The sequence below is a fragment of the Pollicipes pollicipes genome, unplaced genomic scaffold (assembly GCF_011947565.3).
Source record: "Pollicipes pollicipes isolate AB1234 unplaced genomic scaffold, Ppol_2.1 Scaffold_4002;HRSCAF=4701_pilon_pilon_pilon, whole genome shotgun sequence".
NCBI lineage: Eukaryota > Metazoa > Arthropoda > Thecostraca > Pollicipedomorpha > Pollicipedidae > Pollicipes > Pollicipes pollicipes.
Window position 1 is genome coordinate 7,961,261 of NW_023596420.1, and position 18,586 is coordinate 7,979,846.

General features: G+C 50.5%; 1 protein-coding gene across 1 annotated transcript in view; it reads left to right on the forward strand.

The window, feature by feature from the left end:
- Nucleotides 1-17,818, forward strand: part of LOC119093485 (glycogen synthase kinase-3 beta-like) — a 30,369-nt gene extending 12,551 nt beyond the window's left edge. The window contains 1 exon segment of the mRNA XM_037216445.1: nt 17,795-17,818. Within this exon segment, the coding sequence (XP_037072340.1) occupies nt 17,795-17,818 (24 nt within the window).
- Nucleotides 17,819-18,586: the final 768 nt, after the last annotated feature.

Genomic DNA, 18,586 nt, shown 5'->3' on the forward strand with positions numbered 1-18,586 from the left:
GCCTTCGCACGACAGCATGACAGCTTTGTTTACCAGCTGGAGGTCTCATTATCCCTGGCGAGGCGGGCGTAAGTGCCTTTTGAAGGCCCAGGTGCAACTTGGAGTGCGGCGGTGCGGAGTGCGCCTCCCGCTTCCTGCGTCGTAACGAACCGCGGCACGGACCGCCAAAAGCCGACATGAGCTCATCCATGCGCAAGGCCAGCAGTACTCGATCGGTCCAGTGTCCGCTCTCAAGGGTGTTGGCGCCAACCTCTACTGCGACGTCGTGGTTGAAATGGGCGAGGGATGCGCGCGGTGGACCGGGCACCTGAGCGGACTTCGATCGTGTCCGCTTACACGGCCTCGTCACTCCCCTCACGGTCTGGTGGAGCGGCGAGCATTAACTACCAGCTGGATCAAAAGTAAACCAGTAGTTCTTTCACAGCAGAGCTCGTTTCATTGATTTTTGATTGACTGGGTAAACACATGGATTTACGAGTGACAATACGCTGGACAGGGCTGGGTCGGGAAGCATCAGAAATATAAATCGGGATTAGATGTGAAAAATATTCAGCCCGAGTATACTGCAGGATATTGAAAGACTGAAGGTGAAGCTATGCTAGGAAGTTATAAAGCAGGATATAGCCCAGGTCTGCCGCGTTCGATATGTCAAATTGCGTCGGAGAGGGATGGATTGGCACAGTTTATTCTCTTAAACATTTTTGCTGCGGCGGATGGACAGGCTCGGGTTTTGGATTCGTGCAAAAGACAATGCTCGGCGGATGCGATTGAAGTTTGAGAGATTGCACTGACCTTGGTCCTGCAAGCTCGATATATTAATCTTTCTATGCCTCAGTACTTTTAGATATAACCAATGCTGCTTTGTGTTCGCAATTTTTTTCCCTGTGTATCGGTGCTATGGTCGGGTGAATAAAACAAAGGTCACTCTCCGTGTGACCTTTGCTTCGAAACTCCATGATAATCACGGCAGTTTCGACGCGTTTGCACCCCTGACTGTCTAGCTCAAGTCAGCATATCGTCACTACATCCCAAAGGCTATCTGAAAACATTACATTACCGGTCAAGTCAGCGGATGATCTGGAACTTACAGAGTGAGCACAAGTCAGGTACTGGCGCTGACCGCACCTTCAGGAACTGTGCTACTGGTACGTCGCATTTAATTCATGTTGCCAATTCAGATTCAAAGCTGGGCATGATGCGTCATAGACCATGAATGACGAGAGTCAAGAGACGTCCGCCGTTTCAGTGCAAAACGATCTCAATGCGAACAAACGACGTCAATTGCAGCCTTTGACCTGATGTGACCTGGACCTCAAGTGGCCGCCGTTGTTGCCCTGGGCTTCAATGACGCTCATGACATAACCACTCGACACCTTGCAAACCACCAGTGAAGAAACAGAATACACAACACATGGCATAGCGGAGAGCTAAAGCTGGCCGATTTACACATGAATGGAATAAGACCTCTGCAAAAACGAGGCCATTGGTGTGGAACCTGACGTCGGTGGCCAAATCTTCGCGCTAAATGTAGAGCATTCCGGATTGCATCATTCCCGAAACTGCATTCTCTTCAGCCCAACAGGCCGCCGGGCCTCTATTCAGCATGTCGATGGGAAGCTATAATGGAATTCGGTCGTCATGCCAACCTAATATCCCGCCTCCAAGCCGATGTGGGGCGCCGCGTGGCTACGCCGCCCCCACCGCAGCCGGCTGCAACCATCGCTTGGTCGGCGAAACCCGTGTCAAGCAGCCCATTTGCGCCGTTATCAAACTTGGAGTGTTGGAATTTGTCAGTTTGAAGTAGGTGTGTTATTGATTTTCGTTCCAGCGATACAGGCGTCTGCTGATCTTATGCAAATGGGCCTAGAGTTCGTTCTCGTTGATTGCGTTATAAATTGGGCAGCAGAGCAACAATCGGTCTTGCCATAGCAGACATCATGTTCGTTGTCTAGCAACTTTCCATACGATACACATGGGGATATGTATCTTACAAGGATGAAGCGTGATAAAGAGAAACAGTGACAACGAATTAGTGCACAAGGCTGAAGCGGCTCCACAGTTCGCCGCCGCTGCTCAGATGCCCGGCAACCGCCCGCTTTAAGCTGGGCAGTCTGCTGAAGACGGCCTGTGCAGCTCTGCATTGTGTTCTCCAATACTGTCTCCAGGCAACTTGACTCAAGTGAAAATGGCATTAGGCTTCTGATTCTAACACACTTCGAACGTTTGTGCTCCAATAGCTGACCTTTAGTGCACTGAGGGATGCTGGTGTGAAGACAATGTCATGCAATCGTCCTCCATTGTTTGCTTACCCCTTAAATCCGTTAGTTGATAGAATGGTGTCGTTTGCTGTGGTCTGTCGGTTTTTTCAGACATATCGCTTAAAAGCTGCAAGAGGTAAGGGGGGGGAGGCATTTTTCGAATCGTTCAAATCTGTGAACATCTAGACTTGACAAGGGCTGTGAAGCGAATGTCGAATGTAACACTTCACAGTAGCAATTCTCCCCCTTTTTGGGTATCATGACCGGCCGGCATGCATTAGCACGTATTGCTGATACCTGATTTCACACAGCTGCTTAGGATGCCGCCGCGAGTTGAATTTTAAGGTAGCATTAACTGCAAACGAACCCGTTCAGTTTGCCTCTTATCTCGCAGTGTCCAAACCTTCGTATTCGCTACATTAGGACATTTGACCAAATATTGGGATTGGGAGAATGTTGAAAAGTTGAAATCAGTATAGGCATATCATGAAATTTTCGAATACCCTCTGACAACGATTCAGATAAGACACAAAACCACTCAATATTGATGCTGAACATGATTGGCAGCTCCACTGTGGTGGACGGGAGGGACGTAACGCATAGTTTTGTTTCATTGACACCGAGTTCAAGACTCACTGCACCTCAGTGATGGGGCATCACTGATTTATGCTACTCGTATGGGGCCGCCGTTGAAAACGACCCTGTGCAAAACTGCTGTAGCATTAACGCGCGCCCGGATGGCCGGGCGAATACCCTCCGCTCGGGTGGGTGGCCAGTTTGCGTCTCCTGAAATATCTGAAAACAAGATATATAAAATTCGCTGTGTGTTGCCATTTGCTCACTTGTTTGAGCTCACTTGTTTTAAAATTCAAGTTTCCTAGGTCATGACCTTCGGGTCAAATAGGGTCAAAAGATGTCTAACTCCATATTGGTCGCCAAAGTGCCCCCAGCCTTTTCATGCAACCACCGTGAACCTTGATACCTGTCCTGAGCAAAAGGTCACCGGTGCTCATTTAAGCTCAGTGACCTTATCTGATCTTTCAAAGGTTTTGGTGACCTAAATCATCTAGGGCAGCTTTGAATTTTGCATTTGAGTGAGTGTCAAAGATAACGCTAGGCGGTATGTTTCAAAAACAAAATGTCGACCATGGTCATTTTAGGTCAGTGACCTTTTCTGACCTTGAAGGAGTTCATGGAAAATGTATAATACGGTTCCTGTTATCAATAAATTCAAGATCAGCACCAGAAACTATTACACATACAGGCTCTAGAATGATAAAACGGGCTTGTTTTGACCTTGATCTGACCTTAAATCTGACCCTAGGTCAGTGTATTTTGTTCATTTCATTGTTGTGCTGCGTGGAAAACTATCTCAGAGGTGTATGGTTTCGTCTAACACGTAACTGCCACTTCAGATTAAACGATTTTCCTAGAAATTGTCTTTGCTGAATCTATGACCTGATTCTGACCTGCCCTAGGTCAGTGACCTTACAAGTTATATCAAAAATTTTGATACCAGATTATGAGCTATACAATTATCTACAGCTGTCGAACTTTGCCGTGGCTGCGCCGCGCCGCCCGGAAATAGTTTCGAAACAAACTTTGGAAAGGGGTCAAATTGACTTCCACTCAAGTGCATGTTAAGATCGAATGAATTAAAGTACAACATACTTCATCAGACTCGCCAGGGTAGCCGCTTACTTTCAAAAATATAGCTGGTCATAGGAGGTACTCATTACATTGGGGAGGAAAGATTCGCTATAGAATTCAAAAAATCTGCTGCTCACAGTAATTGTAATATGCATATATCAATAGTTTCTGAACGGTGCAGTGTAGCCGCACCAACTCTTCATGGCTGTAGGCAATGAATACCGGATCTTATGGTGCAAAAAATACCTTGTTAGGTCACTGACCTATGGCTGGTCAAAAACAGGTCGTGGCTGTCAGCGAAAGTACTTTCTGGTGAATCGTTCAACCTGATGCGACAACGGGGTGTTTGATGAGGCATTTCATCTCTGAGATAGTTTCTTAGGCTATAAAGTGATAGAATTTATGCCAACAAATTCCGTTGATTTAGAATCGGGTATAAAGGTCAGATCGAGGTCAAAACCACATACTTTTTACTCTTCTCTACTTTTTGTTAACTCGTAAAATGCAGTTTCTGCTGCTCATTTTGATTTTATTTATATCAGGGACAGCAACAGTCATCTCCCATGAGCATCAGACTAGGCCGTTTACTTAAAATGAACGAGGTCAACATTTCATTTAAAGGAGAATGCCACCTACCGCAAGTCTTGACACTTCTTCAAATGCAAAAAATCTAAACAATCTCGTAGGATTTTGGTTACCAAGACCTATTTAAGATCGGGGAAGGTCACTGACCTTACATGAACACGAGTGGTTTTTTGCTTAGGACAGGAATATAGGTTCAAGGCAGTTGCATGACGAAGTTTTGGGGCACTTTGGACATCAATCTGGAGTTTGACCTCGTTTCGAGCTTATTTAACCCAGTCGTCAACAATTTTGACACAAATCAATTCGTACACATGCTAACTCACCCTCTGAATATGGTGTCTGTAGTTCCATAGTTTTTTATATCTCAGGGGGTCACACTGGGGGGTTGCGCGACCGGCCACCCGGACGCGTGTTAAGATGCGAATTATTGAGAGGAGCGAGCCGTTGGAGTGGCCGGGTTTAAGGCTGTTTGGTAAAACAGGAGAAAACAATGGGAACAAAAGCAGTGCGTAGCCAAAACCCACAGCCTACCTTATTCTCCAAATTTTTGGCAAATCACCGTGTTTAAAATAGACTGCATTCTCGGTCGCGCGTATATCAAGAGAGCACGTTGAAGTGAGCGATGAAGATAAAAGAAGCGTACCTAGGCAAGCGATGGAGCCGCGCCCGCTGTCGCCTTGGAAGGCGCGGGGAGCGTGACCTTCGAGGGCGCGACCGAGTTCTCTTAGCACTGAAATGCGCCGGCACGGTGCACGGAAGTAGTACCTCGAATCTCGCCCGGGAGGGAAGGTCAGTCGAAGTAATAGGCTTCGAGGGCATGGAGGTCCTGTTCTAAACGGAGGAGGCTCTGTGACGAAGAATACTTCACTTTGAGAACTGCCTCCTTCTAAGCTCCGGATGACTCCTTCCTACAGCTCCACGGCCCGATTTGGAGTCCATGCAGCTGCTTTGCCCATTGCACCACCAAAGAGTACAGGGAGTTTGGCCTCGTTGGACCACCAAAGAGTACAGGGACTTTGGTCCCGTTGGACCACCAAAGAGTACAGGGACTTTGGCCCTGTTGGACCACCAAAGAGTACAGGGACTTTGGCCCTGTTGGACCACCAAAGAGTACAGGGACTTTGGCCCTGTTGAACCACTAAAGAGTACAGGGACCTCGGCTCCGTTGCACCACCAAAGAGTACAGGGACTTTGCCCCTTTGGACCACCAAAGAGTACAGGGACCTTGGCCCCGTTGCACCACCAAAGGGTACAGGGACTCTGGCCCTGTTGGACTACCAAAGAGTACAGGGACTTTGGCCCTGTTGGACTACCAAAGAGTACAGGGACTTTGGCACTGTTGGACCACCAAAGAGTACAAGGACCTTGGCCCCGTTGCACCACCAAAGAGTACAGGGACTTTGGCCCTGTTGGACTACCAAAGAGTACAGGGACTTTGGCCCTGTTGGACCACCAAAGAGTACAGGGACTTTGGCCCTGTTGGGCCACCAAAGAGTACAGGGACTTTGGCCCTGTTGGACCACCAAAGAGTACAGGGACTTTGGCCCCGTTGGACCACCAAAGAGCACAGGGACTTTGGCCCCGTTGGACCACCAAAGAGTACAGGGACTCTGGCCCTGTTGGACCACCAAAGAGTACAGGGACTTTGGCCCTGTTGGACCACCAAAGAGTACAGGGGCTCTGGCCCTGTTAGACCACCAGAGAGTACAGGGACTTTGGCCCCGTTGGACCACCAAAGAGTACAGGGACTCTGGCCCTGTTGGACCACCAAAGAGTACAGGGACTTTGGCCCCGTTGGAGCACTGCAGCCCACACGAGGGCCTCATAGTTTCCAACAGGAGCGCTGTATCCTCCAGCCGAGACCCGCGCAGCCTCCGGCGTGGCATGCCCCCATAGTTTCGGTTGGGTTCGCCACTGAGGGCTCATATACTGTCCGATCAGTGCTCGGCAACGGAGCGGGTCGCTGAAATGCTAGAAACACTCCCTCAAGCGGACCGGTTGCAGAGTCAAAGGGAATGCTTCACAGTCGAAGATATTGAAGCAAATGTTAGATGTGATGAAACAAGGTTACTTATGACTATAAGTATGCTTTTTAAGCGTGAAAGACTGCTCTAGACAGCGTAGTCTCTGTTAAGTAACTATGCTGTTCAATGCGTCATGATTTGATTAAGTCATCGTGCCTCGCACAAGATTGATTGAAAGCCAATTGACGGCCGTTGCATCTGGAAATCGCGCTCACGAAAACCAGATATGAACCCCACGACAATTATGTTTTTGGTCTTGATCACCGCGTGACTTATGGTATGGCAGGATTTGAATGGCGTTATTATGGCGTGATTAATGCCAAGGTGACCTTGAAATACTCTCCCCGGTATACCTTTCCCATTTTCACGACCGTGTAGCTCACACTAGAGGGGCGCATGAGACCGCCCAGAGAGGGGCGGCATTAAGGACATGATTACGAACACCACCGAAAGGTATTCAGTATATTTCAGTATTTCATTTAACATTTTGCCAGTATTCAAAGATGTTTCAGCTCAAAACCCAATACAGATATTGAGCGCTCCATTCAAAGACAAGGCCTCTCTAGCATACAGCGCCGCTCGATATGTCTAGCTCATCCCGGGTGAACGTAACCCACGCGGAAGGAACAGTCCAGCTTGCGGAATCCTTGGGTTCTTGGGAATCCCGGCCTCGGGCGACAGAAGTACGTAAGCCTACATATTCTCATTAAAAGACTGATCAAAAGCTTTCTAGGCAGCACTGCAGCACGTGGACAAGATCCTCCCTTTTCGCGACATTCGTGCACCGGCGCTAAGGGGCAACGCTTTGTCGCAAACGTCTGTTAAAAATTCGAGGTAGCTGTCAGGCCGAAGTGGTCCACTTCAAAATGTTGAGGGGCACCGGGCCTTCTGATCCTCCAGCAGCATCGATGCAGCTTTGCCTGGGATTGAAGGGCATCGCTCCGCGCTGGCTTACGGCGCCGCCCACTGTTTGGGTTCATGGTGCCGCTGAGTGTGAGCTCAGCACCGCTTATTCACCTTACCTTGGGCGCCTTTTGTGACGTACCTGTTTAGAAACACGGCAGCCTTAATCGGTCGAAGGGGCTCCAAAAATTCCCAGTTAAAAAAGGCTGGGCTCCGAGGCATTCTTCGGTGCGCCACTGGGCGCTAGTGGCCGTCCATGCGCGGCCCCAGTCATCGGCAGTCCCACAGACAAACTCGCAACTACTCACCGAGCATGCGATGCGACCGGCCGCCGCCACCCGGCCGGCGCCGGAGCTGCTGCCACCGGCTGCAGACTGCCTGCGGTCTGAGGGACGGGCGTCCGCCGTCCAGCGAGGCGGCACGCGGAGCCCAAGACTGGCGCCCACCCTCTGCCCGGCGGGAAGTCTCTTTGCCGCCCATTGGGAGGGAGGGGGCGCCCACCCTCTGCCCGGCGGGAAGTCTCGCTGCCGCCCGCTGGGAGAGAGGGGGCGCCCACCCTCTGCTCGGCGGGAGGTCTCGCTGCCGCCCGCTGGGAGGGAGGGGGCGCCCACCCTCTGCCCGGCCGGAGGTCTCGCTGCCGCCCGCTGGGAGGGAGGGGGCGCCCACCCTCTGCCCGGCCGGAGGTCTCGTTGCCGCTCGCTGCCGCTCGCCGGTAGCTCGGCCGGAGCCCAGCCGCCCGCCGGGAGGGAGGGGCGGGAGTGGCGCTGACCGGCGGCTCGTCGCTCGGCCCCAGCTGAAGGGGTGCTGGCGGGCGACGCCGACCCCAATGTCGCGGTCTGCGTCGCAGTGGGTGCACTGGGGAATAAGCAGGGGCTAAGGGGCGGTGGGTAATGCGCCTCAGCGGTAGTGCCAGGTACCGTGGTGCTACTTGAAGCAGCGGGTGAATTCGGCTTTGTATTGGCGCAATAAATGACGTCCATTTAAAGATGGTTCAGGACGGAGCCTGGAAATGACAAGAACGAGGTGTGTAGTGCTAACTGGATAAACGTTATTTTCAAACGAGCATTTTCGACCCCAATAAGGCTTCGGTATTCTGAGGAGCCTACCGTGCGCCCGACTCTAGGCCAATATCGGTGCCTTAGATCCCGTGGCCTCTCTGCGAACCAGGAAGCCATCACCATCAACAAGCACGTGCTGTGCGAAGAGAGGTGCGGAAAACCAGAGGGTTCACCGGACCCCAACACTATTGTTTCCATAGGACAAATTGGTACTCCCCGTGGCTTTACTGCAGCGAGCCGTGCGGGGCGTTTACCAGTTCCGCGAGTTCGCTCGCCCCGCTAGGCTAGAGCTCTTAGAGACGCCTTTGAACCGAAGTGCCAGCTGCACCGTGCCAGAGCTCGTGCAATCTGCCTCACAGAAACTGGAGCGGCCTTGGAGTAAGGTTCCTTGAATTCGTTTGCTAAGAAAAGCCAATCTTTGCAATGTCTGGTTTTAACCTTTGCTTGGGCATGGTTCGAAATATGGAAAACACATTTTGTGAGGTCCATGTATCAGCAACGTAAGAGTAGTGCGATACCAGGCATACATTCGCTTAACTAGTGTCGTTCGCTGTTACCCCAGTTGACTTCATTTAGGACAACAGTTTGGGACGCAATTTTCCCGCTCGGCCTCAGTCGTCCACATTAGCCAGAGAACGGCGAACTTGTACGATTTGAAGCCGCATTGGGAACGTGCAGCGTCCGATTAGCTTCGATGCCCGTGCTGCCGGGGGAAGCAACCAGTTTGCCTTTGGGCGGGGCGATGTCCTGAATCACCCCACCGCGATGATAGTGCGCTGTACTAAACGAACCTCTTCGCATGTTTGCTTTGAAAAAGCGTTGCTACCATATCACACAAACTCAGTCCGATTCGTTGCTGTCTTCCAGCTTAGTTGTGCTCATTTAGTTTGTTGCTCTCTGAAATGGTTGCTCTAAATCAATCCACTGCCCGACGGTCTGCCTTTATTCTGTTAAAGCTACGAGAAGGCTGCTGGAGCTGGGATTCCAATATACATAATTGAGAACATTGAGGCCAAATCTCATGTTGTTTTTTTACAAATGTCCCTTATTTCAGCGCATCAAAAACTTCTGGGTCATGAGAATTTAGCTCCACTGAATATCAGATGTTATACAATATATTGATTGTACTGCTAATGTGTCATCGTATTCGCGTGTGCACGACTGTTTAAAACGTACGCTTTTATGTTGCCTCTACTCTACAACATCATATACATAACGCTGATCTGCTTTTCGCGCTCAAGTATTCTGGAGTGGGAATTCCCTTGAATTCATTAAGCGCTCAACAATTAAAGAGGCTACTTGTGTCTGCAGACAAATTATCCACAAGCGGGGTCGCCGCCAGGCTTTTCCATCCGCTCGGTCGCGCCCTCGGAGCTCACACTCCCCGCGCGTTCAAGGTGACAGTGAGCATGGTCCCATCGCATGCTTAGGTACGCTGCTTTGATCCTTATCACCCACTTCAACGTGTTCTCTCAATATACGTGCAAAAGATGACGCAGTCTACTTTAAATGCGGACATTTCCCAAAAAATTGGAGAACAAGGTAGGCTGTGGGTTTTCGGCCACGCGCTGTTTTTGTTCCTATTTTTTTCTCTTGTTTTACCAGACAGCCTTAAACCGGGCCACTCCAACGACTCGCTCCCTCAATGATTCGGACTTTAGCACGCACCCGGGTGGCCGGTCACGTGACCCTCCAACTTGACCCCCTAAGACCTGAAAAAATATGGAACTGGAGACATCACATTCACAAGGTGGGCTAGCCTGTGTATGAATTCACTTATGTCAAAACTCGAGGAAACCGGGTCAAAAAAGCTCAAACAAGGTCAAACTCCAGACTGGTGTCCGAAGTAACCCCACACTTCGTCATTCAACTGCCGTGAACGTAGATACCTGCTCTAAGCAAACGGTCACTCGTTTTCATTTAAGGTCAGTGCCCTTCATTGACCTTTGAAAGGTGTTGGTGACAAAAATCCTACGGGACTATTTTGATTTTTGCATTTGAATAGGTGCCGTAAATAGTATAATGATACAAAATAAGTGCTAATAATTGCGCTAGGTGGTTTGTTTCCTTCAAAAATTGTTGACCTGGGTCGTTTCAGGTCAATGATCTACACTGACCTAAAGACTCCATGAAAGACATCTGTTGCGGTCACTGATATAAATGAAATCGAAATGAGCAGCAGAAACTACATTTTACAACGAGTTCTCGCGTAAAAAGCCAGTGGTTTTGACCACGGCCTGACTTTTAAATCCGGTCTTAGTTCAATGAAATTCGTCGTTTGTATTGATTCAATCGTTTTGTAGCCTAATGAACTGTCTCAGAGATGAATTGCTTCGTGTAACACTCCGTTGTCGCATCAGGTTGACTGATTCCCTAGAAATTGCCTTCGCTGGCAGCCACGGCTTCGGCATATTTTTTCCTTGTCATAGGTCACCGACGTAACAAGGTTATCTTGTATCATAAGATCCGATATTTAAGTGCCTACAGCCATGAAGAGTTGGTGCGGCTACACCTCGCCGTTCAGGAATTATTACGCAAAAACCCTTGAGGGTGTGAAGGAAGGAGTGGGAAACAAATTGGCATTCCACCGGAGCGCGTGTGAAGACTTACCTATGGTAAACGATCCGGTAAAAATCGCCTAAAGATGACGTCATTAGTTTTCCGTACAGCGACTGCTCGTTGTTGTTCCACTGCCTTGCACGCCTTAAGCTTCTGTCGGGGCTGGGCAAGGCTGTACGAGGAGAGACAATGCCATCATCGACCAAATCATGCGTTTGTGTGTGGAATGGTCGTGTTAATAAGTCATCCAGTATCAAGTATCGTTATTACATGATCAGCGTACTTCTCTGCACACAAACATCGAAGCCATGCATTCGCAATGACTGCTGCCATCTGGCATCAGAGGCTGCATTTTTTTTTTCGTATCTCAAGCTAGCAGATGTGATGCTTACGTTCAGGCACTAAACCGGGTCGAATCACAGAACCATGTCCAAAAAACCTGACCTTATAAATACCTTTTGGCTTCCATGGTTTGCATTCTATGATCACCGCTAGAGCATTGATCGCTTGCTTCGCAAGACACGCCGGGCGACCTTGAGCTGCAGTGGCTTTCCTTACAACTGCGTGGTCCTGAGTGTCTTTAGCGTCCCCTAGATTGTTCCGCGTTCTTTTATCGCTTCTCGGGCCCTTATGACCTGTTAACTAACTCGTGACAGGGCGTGGAATCCAGAATTTTTCCGACCCTGACTGCTTTGAGATGCATCTGTCTTCGATGAGGAGTTCGCGAACAGGATAAGATTAACTTTTTCGCTAAGGAGCGTCCGTTTGAACGGTCTTTTTTATTTTGGGCATCACTACGACCATGAAACTACATTGAGTCTCCGATGTTCTTACGGTCTCTTAATATTCGGGTCACTGATGATATTCTTTGAGTTCTTGATCTTGTGGATGTTTACATGAATTACATAGAGCGTCGCAAGTCTGGCTCGGCCTTGGAACCCACGACTGCCTCGGAGACCACCATAGAAGAACTTGGTGGTATAGCCAAGCCAGATAGAGCTATAGTTGAACGACTGATTTGAATTTATAGCTGCCTGAAAGGCTTTATAAAGCAAACAAATGTAAAAGGATGGAGTTCTCGAGCAGCCTGCCGGAGTTGGCGACGGCGTCATTGTATATAGACACTCCGGGTTGATGGCTTTTAAGCCGCATTCTGGTAATGGCTCTCGAAGGAGCCGGGGAGCACTTCACTTCCGGCACTAGAATTGTGATAGATGTGTGCATATAAGAGATGGGTGTAAGAATATACATATATATATATATATATATATATATATATATGTAATAACAATAATTAAAAGCAAAATAGAACCGTAGCGGAAAACATTCTGTCAAGGTAGCGACCGCGATTTGAAGTTGCTGAAGCACTGAACAATTCCTATTGTTTAAACGTACGCTCTTAGCGTCCTGGTTCTATTCTGGGCCACTAGTACCATACAGCTTAAGGGCATTTAAGGGCATTTAAGAAGGAGATAAAAATTACACAGAAAGACGTTCTTGTACGGCATAATATTGTTTAGCGTAAAGTTTGAGATTGTTCGCCAACCGAACTAAAACAACCGAATGACAGTTACACAGCCAGCGAGGGAATGAGCTGCATGATAACCGAAGTGTCAATATGCTTCAGATACCGTCAAATCCATTCAACAATTTTTTGACTGACGAGAAGGTCGGCGAGCGTCTGTTTGGAGAGTGCGGTTAATCAAGGGCCTCTCATGACGTCAAGGGCCCGCAGCGTGTCAAATATAATCTCGAACTGATCAGGCCCATGGTCCTAAAAGCCGCCCTAGTGACAACTGCCATAGATTCGTCACACGTTTCGAAGACCTGAAGGCTTCCTGTGACGTCTGCTGGAAGTCCCTGGACCGTGATTCTGACGGGGCCATGGTGTGCCGAAAAAGTTGCGGATTCTAAGACATCCAGGGGCTCGAATTGTCTGGGAACTTAGAGACAGTGATGTGGGTCGTGGCAATGTGCTGATGATTGTCATTGAAGTTACTTTGGGCGGTGGGGTGGTAGGGGCACGACGATTTTCGAAGGAGGCCCGCGGGACGGTTGGAGAAAGTCCAGGGACTGCGCACGGCATGACCACGAGACCGCTGCGAGCGATTAAGGTCGCCTGAGCCGCGGAGTATTTTTGTCTCTGGATTTCGCTCTTTGCTGAAAAGGTGTGTTGAGCTTGTACACCTCTGACGTGCCTGGGTAAAACATTGTTGAAAGCGGATATTTTTAACGCATCGATGGCTATTCAAGTGAGACGAGCGCCACTGCACATATAGGGGCGGCTATAGCCCCCTGGGCTGAGGTGTATCTTAAGCCTGCTATTTGCGAGTTACGACACTCTCTCATTAGTTTTAGGGGCCATCAGCTGACTTTTAAACATCTTAAGTAGAATGGCAAAGTAAGCATGCCATGATATGACACCGCTACAAAGGCTTCTACGTGGATCACAACCGGAGCCAGGACAAGACTGCGGTAATGGGACTGGCGTCTAAGCACTGCGACACAAAAGGCGGAATGCATTTGGCTGGGCCCACCTGGCCCATTTCTTGGACACCTACTAGGGGGCTGACGCGTTGGGTGTAGGGGTCCTCGTAGACTGTCACCATATACGTTTTACGCACTCACACTGAAGTTGAGAAAACATGCTCTACACGTATTGACAAGCAGCATATGAAGACTTTTGTTTAGACCCAGTTCGTGTATATTTTTTCAGGTCAAGTGCAACATCGCAGTGTTTTTATCAAACGAAAAACACGATAAAGCAATCAGGCTGAAATGTTGCTTTAAGCGCGGCCGATATCAAAGGATGGGTAAACGGTCACGGATGGGTAAACTGATAGCATGTGTGAACACTGGCAGCATACCCGGGTATGTTTGTATGGAGTGGCCGCTGCTCCCGTGCGGAGGAGAGCCTCGAGCCTGGGCGGAGGGACGGCCCAAAGCCGGGTGAAGAGGCACCTCTGAAACTTTGAGCTCAAGAGGCAGGTGCTGAAGAGAAATGAAACTGCTAAACCCTCAAATGGAGGCGGAGGGATTCTCCGGGCTGGAGGCTGTGTATTTGAGGTAGCAGAGTAGATATTACGGCAAATAGCTGGGAGCCTTAACGTCTACAAGCCTCGCTTGCCGAATAATTGCTGCTCCCAAAGGTGCAATATGACGCCACATTATTGCATCGTTGCTAGCGGCATCAAAATTGCAGCTTTAATTGGACTCAGTGGCTGTAAACCGCAGGCCCTTTATCGTGTTCAGACGTACCACTACTCTTATCAAAGTCCCCGCCGGCGACAGATGAAACCTCATGGGACTAAGCATCAAGAAACATCAAGAAATGGACCAGCCCAAAGAGGGAGCTTTCGGGCTAATTTGGAGGTGGTGGTGTCTTTTTTGGGACAAAAGGTTCCAGTACTTCTTGACAGTTTACAACACCCGTAGGACTTCCGAAACACAAAAACGTGCTTTCGAGACATCAAAATGGAATCCTAAGCCTGAAAAGGTCCCCGAAAGTCGAATCCCGAAGCAGAGCCTCAGATGACGAGGTGTGGCTACTGTGGCTGAAGGGCCGGTATCCCCTCATCTGGATTTCGATTATTATGAACATGTTCTGGTTTTTTCCTGGATCGGATCGGATGGCATTGTATATTTGTAAAAAAGGGTGGATGGCGGGCAGACTGGATTTCAAAGCGGGGCAGTACATTAAAATATTTGCTGGACGTCCGGTCCGTGAACGAAAGCGTAATGATTGACTATTGGGGCAAATATCTCGTGCTGAAAGCATACCTTTAAACTCAGAAATGAGATCATACCTAGTGTGTTGTACTGAGACGTTTCTATTACAGCTTATTCTTAACGATCAAGAGATATCACATCGGTAGTGACGGTGACCAGATCGTCAAAACGGTGCCAAGCTCGCGCTTCTGCAGCGATGATGCCATGACCACGCCGAATCTCTGGATAGTTGGATTTAGTTTCCGCTTGCATTTGTTATCACTCGCTCAGCGAAAGTGGAGTGTCAAGCCAAACTTTGAAAAAGTTGCGCTAAATTACAAATTGTCAGCGCATCGTTCCTTTTTAAAAGCGAAATTATCTCCGCCGCCACATAACAAAGACCAGAAAAGCATTTTGACCTTTCAACAAAAAAAACTTGTTGTAAACATTGTCTTTTTCGGTTAAATTTTGCTGTTTGTACGCCAAAAATACGCCACACGATTAAGCCCGGCTCTTACCCGGTCCACGAAATCAAACGTAAAATTTGCATGACACCCCCAAAACCCACGGCTCCCTTTTTAATGGGCCTCTTTGCGACAATCCTTGATGCACACCTGCTATCGTAGGAATGACCCAGTCCGGTCGCTACAACGGGGCCCCCGAAAACGAAGACGGCGGGATTCGAACCCGGCTCTCCCGATCACACGGCCCAGTGGTCTTGCCTTCCGTGCCGTGGGCTCCGCAGAGTCGTAGCCTTGCGATGTCAAAACACGACGCTCAGCAGAAATTTTATTTCAAACACCTAAACACGACATTTTCACATTGACTTTCGCGACAAAAGTGGTGAGTTACACCTTACCAACCTGATCAGCCCTGTTTGAGATCAACTGTATGAAACCGTGTGACTCACTGTCCAGCATTCATCCTCTTTGAGGATACGTCAAAACAACAGCAGCAAGCTTCGCAGCATGTCTGTATCACAACTGGGATCGACCACGGAGGATACGACCACAGGAGAGGATATCGTAAATGACGACATACATTTCAGAGGATAATACAGATCTGGGTGTTCATGCAATAGCTACGCATATTCACGTTTCACACTTAAGTAAAGAAGCGAACAGCCTGATACGCGATGAACGTTTGGTATCAGGCAAGCGATCCGACTGGCTGTCAACCATAGCACTAGCACCCTACCAGAGCACCCTGCTAATGAACACTTCTTTCATGAAAGATCTTGAAACATTTTGGCGACTCATAAAACGCTCGCCGGCAATGACAGAACACAATAGCTTTAAAGCTTCCGAAATTGGCCAGCGAAAGACCCTGTCTAAGACACAACCCTTTGAGGATAAGAATAAAACTCTGCAGTCATGCACTTACACACCATGGGAGGAACCACGCAATAAACACGTAAAAGAAGATGAAACTGGCTAGGTACGATCAGGCAGTAAACACTTGCAGACGATAATAGCATCGAGAAAACAACAGCTACCAGGTAAATAAGCTACATCGCTGGCGTAAGAAAAGCCTTCACCCTTGAAATTCCAGCAAATATACCGCAGATGTGGTGGTACGCACCCGCTTTTCACACACCCGCCTCTTGTGAGATGGAATAGCAGCCGTTCAATGTGCCGACCATCTGTATTTTTACGTTTTACCACCCGCATTAATTATTTATTAAGCAGCTTCAGCTCAGTCACCCTGTTCTCTTAAGTCTATTTTCAGCCAGCACCAAATCCGTCTGCCTGCTCGACCGACGTCCGTTTGACATGAACTGCTAATTGCCCTGGACGACGCGCCGCTGCAGCGTTGGCGTCTTACGAACGCGACACCACAGCGCGACTCTAGACTCGAGTCGCCGGCTCGCGGTCCCGAGATTGCGGAAGACCTCGCTCGGATGCACGTCGCGGATAGGGCCCGCCAAACTCGGCCTGAGGCCTCGCCCGGAGGCACGCCGCGGACGAGGCCCGACAAACTCGGCCTGAGGCCTCGCCCGGAGGTCCCATCCCGAAAGAGGCCCGCCTTTACCGTCGCCAGCTGACACTTACAGGACAATGCGCGTCCTGTCCGGGCATCAACCGCTCAAAGCCGGGGAAAAAAGGTCACCCGGCGGGGGACGAGCCGCGGAGAGGCCTCGTCAGAGAGGCTCAGAGACGCTCTGGAGCGCCGGCTCGGCCGCCGCGAACGTGGGTTGTTGGGGGACGCGGGATCGATGTCTGCGAGAATGGTCGAGGCTTGACTTTGTCAAGCGCGGGAGCGGCAGGACTTACCGGCGCAAGAGAGTCCTTACTGTCGACTTACGGCCACCAGGATAGTCGGACGGAGTTGAATGGAGCACACACAGGGAGCGCCGGCGGGTAAGAATGGCTGGGTGAGCGGTCAGCTCCCGTTTTCATTGAAAACCTTGGTTAACGACTGACACACAATCCCATTTTTTTAGTAAAGTCCGCCATATTGCGTCACCTACCCAAGCACAAGTCTAGAGGGAGAAAAGCTCGACGCTTTCGATGATTTGACACCTGGCCGCCGCTCTCCTCCCCTCTTGGATTCACCAGTGACTTTTGGTGAGGATGTCGCGCCAGCGACTCCCGGGCGTCCGACTGAGCCTCGCGGTCGAGTCCCGACAAGGGCGTGACGGGAGCAGAGTGTCCGGCCGTGTCAATTCAGCGGGACCGAGGGGGAGGCCACTCTATACCAGTGAGACACTCGGTTCAGCACGGTCGCCGAGCCGACTGCAGCGCGGCAACGGCCACAGTGGCGGCGTCCGCCCGCCCACAGTGGCTGGCTGACGGCTGGCTGCCTGACCTGGTTGGCTGACCTGGCTGACGGCTGGCTGGCTGACGACACGGTGTGCCGGTCACAGCTGGAGAGGCGCGCCGCGCAGCTCGGCCGCTGGCCGCCCGGGCCCGGACAGGGGCGCAGCGCTGCTGCTGGGACCCCCTCGTCTGCCGCGGACCTGCCGGCCGGCCGGCCGACGGCGGCGAGTGCCGCTCCGGACGGACGTGACGCTGCTGCTGCCGAGCTGCCGACGGCCGGTTGCCGGCAGCGCGGGCGGCAGCTGCGGCTCTAGACGGGCGTGACGGGATTGTCGGTGCCGAACTGCGTGCTCACCACTGTCTCTTGGTACATGCTGACGGCGTCGCAGGCAGCCGACGTGACGCACACCTCGCGGATGATGCACGTGTGGTTGGTGGTCATGGTGCAGAGCCGTATGTTCGATGCCGTGCTGCGGCAGGACAGAGCGGAGCGTTACCAGCCCGGCCGGGCCGCGCGACGCGCGAGGCGCGGACCGGACCCACGCGCCCGGCGGGCGGCCGGGGCGCACCGAACGGCTCGGAGGAAACAGCCGACTTTGAGCAGGAGACGGCCTCGGTTCAAAGACGCGTTGTGACATGGTTTGTAATGGTGTTGATTGCGAAACTCCGGGAACTTGAGGAGGTACTGGTTTAGAACTTAAGGTTGTACAGCGGTCCGACGTGCGGCACGCCGATGTGGACCTTAGTCTTATGTAAGACGTGGCTGGGAGGTTTCCGTCAAAGTTGGGAGCGGGCGAGTGCGGCATCGACGGTTATTTACCAAACCATTCGGAACGGTGTAGTCCAGAATAGTCAAACCACAAACGCCGTCCAGCTGCCTAACCATTCCCCGAAACCTTACTTCACTGGTTTGTACTGCCCTATACCATAACGCCACGGATTTCTGTCATCCGGTTACGCGCGCCCGACCTCTGAACAAACGGTTGTTCTTGTGCAAGGCCCAGGATCCCAGATGGACCATCCACAAACTACAGATAATAAAGTTCCGGTTAATGTGCTGATGAGTTGATGCAATTTCTTCC